Source organism: Falco peregrinus, unplaced genomic scaffold, assembly GCF_023634155.1.
Source record: "Falco peregrinus isolate bFalPer1 unplaced genomic scaffold, bFalPer1.pri scaffold_40, whole genome shotgun sequence".
Lineage (NCBI taxonomy): Eukaryota > Metazoa > Chordata > Aves > Falconiformes > Falconidae > Falco > Falco peregrinus.
Window position 1 is genome coordinate 808,681 of NW_026599607.1, and position 14,067 is coordinate 822,747.

At 53.7% G+C, this 14,067-nt stretch overlaps 1 protein-coding gene across 1 annotated transcript; it reads left to right on the forward strand.

Moving 5' to 3' along the window:
* The first annotated feature begins 12,702 nt into the window (after positions 1–12,702).
* Positions 12,703–13,641, forward strand: LOC129783390 (olfactory receptor 14J1-like). The gene has a single exon (XM_055793367.1). The coding sequence runs from the start codon at positions 12,703–12,705 to the stop codon at positions 13,639–13,641; it is 939 nt and encodes a 312-aa protein (XP_055649342.1).
* Positions 13,642–14,067: the final 426 nt, after the last annotated feature.

Consider the following 14,067-nt stretch of genomic DNA (forward strand, 5'->3'; position numbering starts at 1 on the left):
ACTGACTGTGGCTCTTTACAAGGTATTTTCAAGTCACGTATAGGACATCATGTGTGTTTAACATTCCATCTATGACAATCATGGTTTTACTTCAATGTATTTCCTCACTCCCCTTCCCCAAAAGCACGAACCCAGCCTCCCTGACCCAGAGGCCTTTGTACATGCGCCAGGGAGGATGGTACATATATACTCCTGTGTCACATCTCAGTAATAAAAGGGTGGGTTTTTTCAATGCCTATATCTGGAGGTTGGTCTCTTCTTCCAAAGCTGAGCTCAGGAATAGGCTGCAGGAATTGCCCCCAGAAGACCATGCTGCTGGGCTTGGGTTCCCCATGGCTCAGGGGAGGAGGGCATGGGGCAACGCGTTAGGGCATGGGCCTGTGTTGAGCCTTGGCGTGTGGGGGCCCAGTGCCCATGGGAATGGTGGGTGACCAAGAGGGATGTGCCTGGGACCATCTCCCTGGGCTTTCAGGCACCGCTGCCCTGCACAGCAGCACCGCCTGCTCAGGGCCATGCCTGAGACCACATCCCTGGGCAAGAGCAGGTGTCTCTGTGGGTGCCCCAGCTGGGGCAGGCTGCTGTGTCCCTGGTGCAGCAGGAGGTGCCTGGGGAGCCCCCAGGCCAGCAGCCTGGTGCTGGGGACAGGGACTGGCCCCGAGGGGCTGCCAGGAGTGGGCAAGCAGGGTCCCTGTGAGAGAGGAGCAGCAGACAGAGGGAGGCAATGGCCTCTGTGTCCTCATGCCATGGCTGGTGCCAGCCCTGGGGCTGACTGGCAGGAGGAGACCCCTCTCTGCCCACCAGCATCTGCTGTGCCCTTGTGATGGTCTATGGCCATGGGGTGAGTGCCCAGAGCTCTGCAGCCCCCTTTGGGTGGGCACTTGCATGGGGCCAGCCCAGCGTGGGCTGCTGTGTCTGCCTGGGCTGGGGAGAGGGCAGGGGAGGTGGGCAGAGCTGGGGGGGGGCAGGGCTGGGAAGGGCCAGGGAGAGGGAAACACCAGTGAGAGCTCAGCTGTGTGGGTGTGCAGGGTGGGGGCACACAGCAGGGTGTCCTGGTGCAGACCCAGGGGTCATGGTGAAGCAAGCAAGGCACCAAAGGAGCGGGACTGAGGGGCCAGATCTGTGCCGTGTTCCCTGCACACCCTCAGAAAGCTGCAGAAGGGAAATTTTCCCCACAAATTCCCAAACACTGCTCATTTCCAAGCCTGGTCATATACCCCAGCCCTCATTAGGGACCACTGCTGCATGGTCACCTCTGTCCTCCTCCGTTGCCCAGTGATACACAACTCCATCACCATTTCTAAATATAAAGGGAGCCACTTTCCTACTGACACTTGTTACACACAAGTCCCATAGCTCTTGCCACAGTTGGTCTCTCAGGGAAGGCCATTGTCAGACACCTCCAACAAGATCATGTTCTCATGGCATGGTGTTCTAACAAATATTGATTGAGATCCCACCAGCTGGCCTGGGCCCAGCGCTCCAGTCTTTCACTCAGAACCATTTCTCAAATAATACTCTTGCTCTCTCAGCCTCTCTTTGTCCATAATGTGTTCCAGGTCCTAACCATCCTTCTGGCCTCTGCAGGACTTGCTGTGATGTGTCAGGGTCTTTCATCTGCTGGGAGCCCCATTGTGGGCTCAGCAGTCCTGATGTGGTCCTGTGGTGGGTTAACCTGAGCCAGTGGTGAGACAAAGATCACTTGTTGTCAGCTGCACTGACTCAACAGGACAAAGGGAGAAGTTAAACCAGCAATGCTCATGGGTCAAGATAAAGACAAAGAGATCTCTTAATGATTCTTTTCATGGCCAAAGAAGTGTCGTCTTTTCCACATGCCACACAAAGATGTGTGGCAAAGATTAATTTATTGCCAATTAAAAAAGTGTTTGGATTGTGAAATACTATGCAGGAGAAACAATGGCAGAGAAAACCTGGCTTTTCTGGGGGAATCCGTCTCCTTGGTGTCCACTGGATATGTAAGCAAGGATGCCAGAAGTCCAGGGGCTTGTGGGCAAGTTCCCCAGACTAAACAGTTTGCCCACTCTGATGTTCACCTGCACCTGGAGTCCCTAAAGAGGACAAGCTGCTCAGGGATGTGAAGAGCAGTGCCAGTCTTGGTTGTAGTGACTATGAAATTGTGGAGTCTCTGATGCCCAGGTAAGTGGGGAAGGAGAGCAGCAGAGCAAAGCCCTGAGGCAGAAGGGAAGGAGAACCTGGCCTGCTGAGGGCACTGGCAGGTGGGATCCCATGGGGGCAGGGCCCTGAGAGCATCCCTAGGCCTTCCTGGCCCTGACCAGCCTCACCTGGGGCCTCCACACAAAGCTTTGTCCATGGCTTCGGGGGGCCACTGAAGCCAGGCAAGAGATTCAGCCCCAGCATGATCTATGCCGTAGGTGTGCAGGTCACCTTAGAGAGGCGTGTGGGTCTCCTTAGGGTCACAACAACAGGCACAGCTTTGCCTGCCCATGGACCTTGTTGGTTCGGAATGTCAGCATCACTTCCCAGCTTCATTCTGAATGGGGTAGCAAATGATATGAAACCGTGGCCCTCCAAGTCCTGGGGACTTTCTGTTGCCTCCCTTCCTTCCTCAACTCCCTCCGAATTATACACATCTTCCTTGCTGTCAAGGCTTGTCTCTGGCCAAAAGCCCAGCAGCCACCCAGCCGCTCCCTCCCCGCTTCCCTCCACAGTCAGGGCCCAAAAATGAACACGGTCACGGACAGGGGGTCTAACGAGGGATGAGCGTGGGGACACAATCACTTCCCTCACTCTCTTGGCAAGGCACTTCTCCGTACGCTCCAGGGCACTGCTGGCTGCCTCTGCTACCAGGTCACGGGCTGGGATTGTGTTTTGCCTTCTGTCCCCCAGCACCAGCAGGGCCTTTTCTGCACAGACACTGCCCAGCCAGGCAGGTCCCAGGCCCTGCAGCTGCAGGGTGTTAGTCCATGCGAGGGAGGTGCAGGCTCTGCCCTTGGTCCGTCCTGCATCTGTGCAGCTCCTGCCAGGGCGGCCACCCCACCTGCCAGGGTTCCCCTCCATGGCATCCCTAGGGCACAGGGATGCTCCTCTCAGTTTGGTGCCACCGACAGACACTGTGAGAGTTGCCTCCACTGGGTCATGTGTACAGCTCTTAAACTGTAATCAGGAGAGTCCCCTGTGCTGCCCACACTGCCCCAGTATGTCCCAGTGGCCTCCAGGTGGGGTGTGAGCCCTTCCCCACTGCTCTCTCAGCCTGACCATCCAGCTGGTGTTTTACTCATCTCTTTCTGTTCGCACCCAGAGTGTCATGGCCTCACTCGGGCAGAACACTGAGGGAGACCATGACAACAGTTTTGCTGAAGCTGAGGGAAATGACATCCACTGTGGAGCTCCTCACGCACAACTGCAGGCTGTCAGGTTGGTGAGGCAGGAGTTACCCTTGGGAAATCCACCTGGACAGTTACCCGCTCAGGTGCCAGAAATGTCACCCAAGGCGACTCTAACTGGTGGCACACCCCTCACCATGGGGGTTTGAGCAGCCTGTGGTTCCCCGAGCTGCACTTATGGACTCCTTCCAAGACAGATGCAACACTTAACTTGTCCTTTCTCACAAGTGATCTCTGCCAATTCAAGGAGCTTTCAAAAGCGATACCTCAAGGAAATATTGATTTTATACCTGAACTTCACCATTATTATTAGTTATACTACGCCCTTATTTTCTCTCATCTTTAACATATTTGCACCTGAGCAGGAGACAGTGACGGCTTCTGAAGTCATCTTTTCAGCAGACTGTCTCAGCAAAGGCTCGTTCAGTTATTCACCAGTTTTCTCCTCCCTTTACTCTTTGGTCTTTTCGGTACCTCTCACCTGTGCTGCTGTTTTTACTTCAGGAAGGAAAAGCTTGCATGTCTTCCTGCAGCCGAACTGTCTCCTTACCCAACTCTCCCCTTGTGTTTAGATCTATATTTCTGTATCTAGCACCTAAAAGATTTCTCATGAGAATGTCCCTTGCGGAAAGGCACCTCATCAGAGACAGCTTGGACTCGGCATATGCTTGTGGAGGGTGTTGGCTTATTTATGCCACTTGATCATTCTTCACAGTGCTTGCAGATTTGAATAATTCTTCTGTAGTGGTGTGCAGCCAGTCCTCTAAGGCAAATTGGTGGGGATGGTGCAGAGGAGCTGCAGCACCCACCTGCAGAATTGAGGGGAGAAGTCTGACGTAAGGAGAAGGGATGTGAGTCCCAGGGGACAATGAGAAAAAGGGTGGTCTTGGGGACAGTCAGAGCAAGGTTGTCCATCCGGTGTCAGACCTCAAGGGACTGCGTTTCCTACCAGTCCAGAACTGCTGAGGAGATCCTCTGCATCATTATCACTTGGAGAATGCTGCTAGAACCTCCCCTCTAGCCTAAAAAGTAGCAAAATATAACCTATGAAATAAATAAAGGAATTATCATCTGGTGCGCTTCAAAGTCTTCCCTTTTAACTACACCATGAAAAAGCTCATTTTAGCTACACAGGTCTTCAACATCTGAAGGAAATTATAAAACTGTAAATAACTTCTTTAAGGCACTTGGGGCTCCTTCCATGAACCTGAGCTACTGAGAGCAGACTGAACCAACCACTCAAGGAATGTAAGTCAGAAGCAGCACTGAAAATACCTTCAAACATTGATGGGTCCCGCTGAGGGCCATTGCTGACAAAGCGTCCCCATGGACTCGTTAGAGTAGCTAATTAGAGGCCAGAACTGCAGGTAGGCAAAGGTACTGTGTCGGTGGCTGTAATGCTGCAAAACACATTTAGATTTTTTTATGAAGCAGAAAGACCAAGCCCTGACCCCCAGGCTCTTGGAGGGCAGAACATAAGAGCCTCCAAATCAAGTTTCCTGTCACAGCCCTTGGTGACATGGGCAACTGCCATTGCCAGGGGGACAGAGGCCTCAGCCCCCTGTGGGGCCATTCAGCCTTGCTGCAGCCCTGGGCCATCTCCACTGCAAGTTGCCCTACACTGTCCATGTGGCACCTCTTTCCACTCTGGGGGTTGGACTCTTCCTTGCTTTCCCACCCAGCCCTCACACCCGCATTTCTCTGCCTTTTCTGAAGTTTCTCCCCTCATCCCTGCTTCTTCCTTGAGACTTAAAGCCATGGGACAAGCCAGGCTGCCTCTGGGTGAACTCTGGCATCAGAGGGCAAACCTCAGAGAATACCTCAGTTGTTGTGTATAATTAGGTCAAAGTGGGAGAATTTCTAGAGATATAAAAGAAATTTGGAAGCATCCTAATATTTGTCATGAGTCCCAGGAAGTTCACACCTTCTATGAAATTGAAGAGATTTGGAATATGCTGACGTCCTGGTTTCCTGATTTACAGCTATGGGTTAAGAAGTTCATCTCCAGATGCCTTTCTCCTCTTCCTCTGTGATTACTCCAATCCATTCTACCTATGTAGCTTCTGCTTTAAGGTTCAGAGTGGAAAAATTGGACTGTCTTTCAGTAGTGTCTCTAATATTCCCTATGGGCAACTCTTCAGTTGTGGCAATAGACCTCATGGGGATTTGCCAAGTGAAGGACAGCAATGGCACAGCAACTTCCAGCTTCCCCATGGGGCTGCAAGGAGGCAACGATGCCCCCGTGCCGTGAGGACATCATGTCTTGTCATGACCCTCAGAGGCAGAGACAGCTGCCACAGCCAAGGGGACACAGACCTGGGTTCTACTGGTGCCTTCCAGCCTTGACAGCACCCTTTGCCCTCTGCACCACAGGCTGTCCTACATGGTTGGAGCCCTGCCCCTGTTGCCCTGCAGGCTGTAGGCACCATCTCGCTGCCCTGCCTTGCTCTCACCCCAACATTGCCATACCTTCGCTGAGGTACCTCCACTCTCACCGGCTGTTCCTTGAAACACAAACCATGGGCTGATCCAGGCTCCCTCTGGCTGAGCTCTGGCACCGCAGCAGGACCCTTGAAGTGACAGTTCTTCCTCCCGATAGCCACTCTCCATTTGCAACATTACACTTTGTGAAATCTTTTCCCCTCTCCTCTTTCTTCCCACTACCCAGAAAGGCTTTACCACCTCAGGAACTGCCTTCCAAGCAGGGAACATAACTCAATAGCTATTTTTGGTGGTCTTTCCCCTCAAAAAAGTGAAGTCACCTCCACATGGTCTTCTGAACCACATGGCTGCTGCTGGCCTTTTAGCTTCTCCCAGAGACGTGACCAAGCCACATGCCTGCTGCTGTCCTCTCATGTCCACAGGCAAAATGGACATGACAGCCTGTACCCCAGCCCTTCTCCTGGATGGGGCCTATGGGGTCCCTTGGCAGAGGGACTGTCCCAGCCACGTTCCTGATGCTGGCCTGTCACCTCCAGAGACAGAACTGACCTCACAGGCCCCTTCACAGCCAGGCACGTCCTCCTGCATGAGGAGTTCCTGAGAATCAGCTGTCCTCCTCATAACACACCCCTCTGTCACCCTCATTCTAACCCATGACCTGGCCACAGAAAAGCAGCCTTGTTTCTTTCAGATTTTTCAAATGCATTTCCCACAAGCCATTTGAGTGGAGAAATATTCTTCACATGATCTTCTGTAGTTGAGTTGACATTCTTTATATATGCTCTTATAGCTCTATGGCTTTTTTTTCCAGGGTAGACTGACCTCTGGAGATCATTGTATCCAGCCCTCCAACTGAAGCAGGGTGACCTAGACCAGCTTGCTCAGCAACGTGTCTAGGTAGGCCTGCAATAAATCACGGAAGCATAGGAACAGAATCACTGAGGTTGGAAAAGACCTTAAAGACCATCAACTTCAACCATTACCTCAGGACAGCCAATTCCATCACTAAATCACGTCCCGAAGCACTGTGTCTGTGTATTTCTGAAAGACCTCCAGGGCTGGTGATTCCACCAGCTCCCTGGGCAGCCTGTTCCAATGCCTGACCATCCTTGCAGTGAGGATGTTTTTCCTCATATGCAATCTAAACCTCTCCTGGTATAACTAGAGGCTATTTCCTCTTGTTCTGTCACTTGTTATGTGGCAGAAGAGACCTACCCCCACTCATCTACAACCTCCTTTAGGTAACTCTAGAGAGCAGTAAGATCTCTCCTGAGTCTCCTCTTCTCCAGAGTAAAACCACTTTTCAAAAGAAAACCGTCTTTTCAGACACTCATCAACAGACCAGGGCTCCAAACCCTTCACCAGCTTTGTTGCCCTTCTTGGACATGATCCTCAGCGTTTCTCTTGCAGTGAGGGGCCCAAAATGGAAACACAGTGTTCAAGGTGTGGCTTCAGCAGTGCTGAGTACAGGGGGTCCATCACTGCCCTGGTCCTGCTGGCCACACTGTTTCTGATAGCAGACACGATGATATGGGCCTTCTTGGCCACCCGGGCACACTGCTGGCTCATGCTCAACCATCTGTCAACCTGCACCCTCAGGGTACTTCCCAACCAGGCAGCCTTCCAGCTACTCTGGCCCAAGCCTGTAGCGTTGTGGGGGGCTGTTGTGACCCACGTACAGAACTGGCACTTCTCCTGGTTGAACTTCATACAACTGGACTCATCCAAATGATCCAACCCGTGCAGATCCCTCTGCAGAGGTTTACTGCCCTCATGGAGATCAAGACTGCCACCCAATTTGGTGTTGTATGCAAACTCACTGAGGGTGCACTCAAGCCAGATCATTAATAAAGTTCTGAAGCAGGACTGGCCCCAACACTGAGCCCTGGGGAACACCACTCCTTATGGGCCGTCGTCACCTGAATTCACTCCATTTACTCCCCCTCTTGGGGCTTGGGTGTCCAGCCAGCTCGAGCCCAGCGTGGAGAACACCCACCGAAGCCATGAGCAGCCAGTTTCTCCAGGAGAATCCAGTGGGAGATGGAGCCAAAAGGCTTTCCTAAGGTCCAGTTAGACAGCATCCACAGCCTTTCCCTCATCCACTAGGCAGGTCACCTTGTCCCAGCAGGAGATCAGATTCCTCACAAAGGACCTGCCTTTCATACATCCATGCTGGCTGGTCCTGACCTCCTGGTTTTCCTGCACCTCCTGTGTGATGGTGCTCAGGATGATCAGCTCCACAACCTTCCCTGGCACTAAGATCAGGTTGACAGGCCTGTAGTTATCCCCATCCTCCCTCCTGCCCTTCTTGTAGGTGGGCAGCACGTGACTAACATTCAGCCTTCTTGGGCCTCCCCAGTTAGCCAGCACTGTTGAAAGTCACCCCTGTGGTGAGGCAATAGAGAAACAGACCAATGATTTTCAAAGTGTCCCTGCATCACGGGATGTCCATGGTCAAGGACACAATCAAAAGCACCTTGTCCTTTCTGGGTATAAGGTTCACCGGAACCACATGTCCTCTGGGGCTGCAGAGGCATCACTGGCAGCAATGCCTTCTCCTGCAGCACTGCACAGTCCAGCCCTGCGTGTCTCTGGTCCCAAGGACAGCATGGATTGCTCTCCTTAGGGACATCTCATTTCACCTTCACAGTGACCTCTGCCCACCACCCCAGAATGCTCTGCAGCAAAATATTTTGCTTGCGTGTGACCTTGGACACTTGGTACCCATTATTATTTTTGTTGTTACATGTCTGAGCTTGGCCCTGGTGACACAGGTGTGGTTCAGGGTAACTGCTCTGAAATAACCTAAATCAGGGAGAGGAAAGGGAAAAGTCTTATTTAAGCAGCGTGAGGAAGCCTTAGGATCAATAACCTCACATCATATTGGGGAATTTAGAGATCCTGTGGGTTTACATGGCAAGGGTTTGGGAGTGGTTTGGAGGTGTTTGTAGGCTGGCAAAGGTAAGAAGAGATCCAGAGCTGACTCCATGGCCATAACAGCCACTTTCATTTGACTCCAAAATGGACCAGCCCCTGCCCAAACCTGAGCCAATAAGCAATTCTAGTGGCACCTCTGTGATACCCTATGGCAGAAAGGACAAAACAGAAAGGGAGAGGAGTGAGAATGATGTGAGAGAACAGCCCTACAGACATCGAGGTGAGTGAAGAAGGAGGGGAGCAGCGAGACAGAGGCTTGGTGGGATCCTGCAAGCCAGTGGTCAAGTAACCGCCCGCTGACAGCCACAGGGCAGCGCAGTGACAATGCACGTTTAGGTGTCTGCAGGTTCTTTGCATCAGCGTTCTAGCACAGCTGCCAGATGGGCCAGCAGCTGTGATGCTCCCCTGGATCTGAAACCCTGCATCATTCGTGTCCACCTTGGTACTAGGAGCAAAGCAATGGTGGAGTCTCATCTCCCAGGGGAGTGAGGCAGGAGAGCAGCAGAGTGCAGGCCCCAGGTCCCGCACTGGCAGGCTGTGGCCTGTGCAGAAGGAGGGAACGCTCCTTCGGGTGCCCTGGAATTGCCTCACCGGTCTAAACCGCGTGGTGGATGCCTGGGCTGTTGGAGGCTGCTGTCCTTGCCGAGCAGCTGTGCTGAGCTCTGCCACCTGCCTTGGCACTTGGTTCCCTCAGGGTCACAGCTCTGTCTGCAACAGGACGGGCTGCAGCTGCCTCTGCGTGGGCCCCTGGCTGAGGGCACTGCTGCACATCTGGGCTGAAGCCCCCCAGCTGTGGCACCAGCCCAGCTCTGCCTGGCCATAAGGCAACCTGGTACCAAGTGTCCCCGAGCCCGGGGGTGCAAAGGCTTTGCTTCAGAGCAGAGACATGGCCTGGGCAAAGGAGAGCTGAGTCTTGAGCCCTCGGACTGTGCCATGAAGTGCTGAAATGGGCTCTGCACGGCTTACTGAAGCACTGAAGACATCCTCCCCGCCCTGCCTGCAGAACCACCAGACACACACATGCACACACACTCTTTTAGGAGTACTTGGGTCCTTTGCTGCAGTCTTCCTGGTGTCCTCTCTAGTAATGCGTTAACAAAAGTTGATACTCCTGCACAAAACTTTTTCTATTAAGAGAATTGCCACTGCTGGAAACAAGTGTGTCCCCCCAGGAGAGGCAAGGCCCGTGAGGGATTGCCTCATCCTGCTGCCCAGCAGGTTCCCCTGCAGCCCCAGGGACAGCTGGAGGGAGCCCAGAGGGGCAGAGGAGGGAGGCAGGGAGAGTTCAAAAGCAGCCCTTGGTGGGAGGCTGCTGAGAGCTCCCTGCTGGAGAAATCTGCAGAGCCCTGGAGCCGGTAAGTGTGTGGCTGCAGGGCAATGCCTCTGCAGTTGCCAGCCGGGTCTGCAGCAGCTGGGGCCCCCCCAGCCTGTGGGACCGTGTGGGAGCCTTGTGCTGTGGAGGAGGCCAGTGTGCTGCAGAGCAGGGCTTCCCTGCTGCAGCGTGGGAGGGCCAGGGCATGTGGGCTGCCTTGTGCCAGGGCCGGCTGCAGGGCTGTGAAGGTGGCTGTGCAGGCAGGGGTGCCCAGGGCTGTCCTTGCCAGCAGGGTCCCTGCAGCCCAGGGGGCTGTGTGCTGGGGCAGGGGCTCTGCCGCCTGCCAGGGGCAGCTCTCAGCCTGCCGGGGGGCTCCCGTGCGGCTGCGGGGAGAGTGTGTGGGTGCAAGGAGCGAACCCTGTCAGGGCAATGTTCTCGTGCTGTTGCGTGGGTGCTGCACTGGTCAGGGCTGCTCGCAGCTTCTGCTCATGCCCACCTCATTTCCAAGGCGACTTCTCATGAGCACACTCACGGCAGGGGTTTTCTGCTGGAGTCTCTTCTTGCCTGAATCTCTGCTTCCATTTTTATCTTGCTCATCTTGGTAGGAATGGAATCTGAACTGTGTAGGTCAGAGCAGGGGCAGAGACTCTCAGAGCATCACAGTGATGTTTATGAAGAAGGTCAGCAAGTGCCTTCCCTCTGCAGCAGCATCCAGATCAAAGCAGCATCAGCTCTCCTTTTCCCTCAGGCTCTGGGGGAGCTGTTCTTTCAGGCCTGCAGGCAGAGAGCGGCTGCAGGGCAGAGCTGGGCACACAGGGGCTGAGCTGGGCTCTGTGAGCGCTGGCAGGGAAGAGCCGTGGGGCCAGAGAAAGAGCTGCTGGCAGGGACAGCTGCAGGCGTTGAGCGTGGCTGTCCTGCACTGCTCTGGTCTGGGAGGTGCTGTGCAGGGCTTGAGAAGGGAAAGGCATTCCAGTGTGCCCATCTGTCTCTCTCCTGGCTTTGCTCAGATGATTTTGGGATAACTGACCGGCTCGGTTGGAATGGGAGTTTCAGCTGCAGGCTCAGGCACAGACCCTGTGAGTCCTCCTGTGCCGATGTGAGCACAGCAAGGAGGTGTCCCATGTTTCCTCTAATCTGTGAAGCTGTGGGCAATGCAGTGTGTGATGCTGGGGAAGGAGCTGGCTCTCCTTTAACAATTACCGTAATCAGGACCCTCGGTCACCTGCTTGGGGTGTCCACCCAAGCTGCACGCTGCTTCCAGGGCACACTGTGACCATGGGTGTCCCTGGCTAGAAAGGGGGGTGCTGAGACTTTGAGAAAGGGCGAGCCATTCTGTGCTCTGTAGTGGATCCCTCTGCTCTTCAGCAGTGTCTGCTTGCTTTTTAGGGTAACAAAGTGTCCTGGTTGTGGCTGGGATAGAGTTAATTTTCATCTAAGTGGGAAGGACTTTTGAGAACAATTTTGAAAATGCACTGATATTTTTGGTTGTTTATAGGTGATGCAACATGTTCATGCTCAGTATATGAACTTGGTGGGGTTTGCTGGGGTCTGCCAGTCGATGCTGGGGACTGGCTGGGCATCAGTCAGTGGGTGATGAGCAGCTGTATTGTGTATCACTGTCTTCCCTGCTTCCTTTCTTCCTTTCTTCCTTTCTTTCTTTCTTCATTTCTTTCTCTCTTTCTCTCTTTGCTTCTTTCCTTCCTCCTTGTTTCTTTCCTTCTTTGTTTCTTTCTTCCCTCCTTCCCTCCTTCCCTCCTTCCTTCCTTCCCTCCTTTCCCTCCCTTCCCTCCTTCCTTCCTTCCCTCCTTCCTTCCTTCCTTCCCTCCTTCCTTCCTTTCTTCCTTTCTTCCTTCCTTTCTTCTTTCTTTCTTGTTGGATTTTATTACCCCCGACTACCTCCCTCTCATTATAACTGTCATTCTCATTATTGTTATTGTAATTTCATTTTTATTCTACTGCATTTATGATTTTTTTCTCGCCTCAAACTTCAAGATTTACATTCCTTTCTGATTCCTCTCCTCATACCTATGGGTGAGGGGGGAGTAAGTGAGCATCCCTGTGGTACATAATTTCCAGCCAGGGTTAAACCAGGACACATGTCAGTGTAATTGGACTCTATCACAGAAAGCTGCAAGTGCGGGGCAGCTGAGAAGGAGCTGGAGGGACTCACCAGATTCCCTGCCTCTGCCCTCAGGCACAGACAGTGCCCTTGCCTCTCAGCACTCACTCTGCTCTCCCTGAGCACAGCACAAAGCCCTCCTGACCTGACTCTGGCCATGGCCGTTGCTCAGCACGGGCAGAGCCGATGCTGACAGGCCCTTCTGCGCTGGGAGCAGTTTGGGCTGAGCCAGTGCAAGGCCAGGACTGGCCCCTGCCCCCACGGTTCCCATGAAGCCCCTGCTGCAGAGCAGGGCTCACTGCTGGGCAGCCAGCGGGCACAGCCCCTGCTCCTCACAGCACACTCGGCCAGCACTCAGCACAGCTCCAGCCACGGCTCGGAAGGGAGCTCTCCTAGGAACGGCAGAGGGGGGAACATGGGGCAGCGGGGGCGCATCTAGGAGAAACAGCTTTCACTTGGCTCACAGAATTATCCTCTGACTTCTTGCTATCTTTCCTCCTTGAGCAGGTTCCCATGCCCAGAGGCAGCAGATGTCCAATAGCAGCTCCATCACCCACTTCCTCCTCCTGGCATTGGCAGACACGCGGGAGCTGCAGCTCTTGCACTTCTGGCTCTCCCTGGGCATCTACCTGGCTGCCCTCATGGCCAACGGACTCATCATCACTGCTGTAGTATGTGACCACCACCTGCACACCCCCATGTACTTCTTCCTACTCAGCCTCTCCCTCCTCGACCTGGGCTCCATCTCCACCACTCTCCCCAAAGCCATGGCCAACTCCCTCTGGGACACCAGGGACATCTCCTACTCAGGATGTGCTGCACAGCTCTTCCTGATTGTCTTTTTCCTTTCAGCAGAGTGTTCTCTCCTCACCGTCATGGCCTATGACCGCTACGTGGCCATCTGCCAGCCCCTGCACTACGGGACCCTGCTGGGCAGCAGAGCTTGTGTCCACATGGCAGCAGCTGCCTGGGCCAGTGGGTTTCTCAACTCCCTCCTACAGACAGCAAATACTTTCTCACTGCCACTCTGCCAAGGCAATGCCCTGGGACAGGTCTTCTGTGAAATCCCACAGATCCTCAAGCTCTCCTGCTCGCACACCTACCTCAGGGAAGTGGGGCTTATTGTGATTAGTTCCTGTTTAGCCTGTGGATGTTTTGTTTTCATTGTTCTGTCCTACGTTCAGATCTTCAGGGCTGTGCTGAGGATCCCCTCTGAGCAGGGACGGCACAAAGCCTTTTCCACGTGCCTCCCTCACCTGGCCGTGGTCTCCCTCTTTCTCAGCACTGGCATGTTTGCCCACCTGAAGCCCCCCTCCATCTCCTCCCCATCCCTGGACCTGGTGGTGTCAGTTCTGTACTCAGTGGTGCCTCCAGCACTGAACCCCCTCATCTACAGCATGAGGAACCAGGAGCTGAAGGGTGCAATGTGCAAAATGCTAACTGGATGTTCTGAAGGAATAAAATTATGAATAGCATTTATAATGTAGTTCATCACAGACCCTGACTGTCTTCTGAATTTTTTGTAGTTACTTGTGGTATTTCTGTTCTGATAAAGTTGTCATCCCCATTCTAATTCCTTCTGTGATTTTCTTTTCTGAAGGTGCCCTGCTCTCTCCTCATCTAACAAAGCCAAAGGGCCATTAGGCAACTTTATTTTTGCTGGGATTCTTCCTTCCAAGGCCTTTCTGGAGCTGCAGGGACTGTTCCTGTGTCCACAGACGGAGGGGAAAAGGTTCCTGGCATGGCCGCAGTACCAGGGAACACCAGCCCTTGGCTCTCCATTGCTGTCCTCCTTCCACTTCCACACTCTCCTTCTGACCCCCTGCCTTGGTGTAAGGCCTGAGTGCTCTGGCAGCTTGGTCACCGCCGTGCTGCGTGGCAGTCCTGTGAGCGCA

Coding starts and splice junctions, on each gene's coding strand:
- LOC129783390 (XM_055793367.1), top strand. CDS start 12,703: ATGTCCAATAGCAGCTCCATCACCCACTTCCTCCTCCTGGCATTGGCA.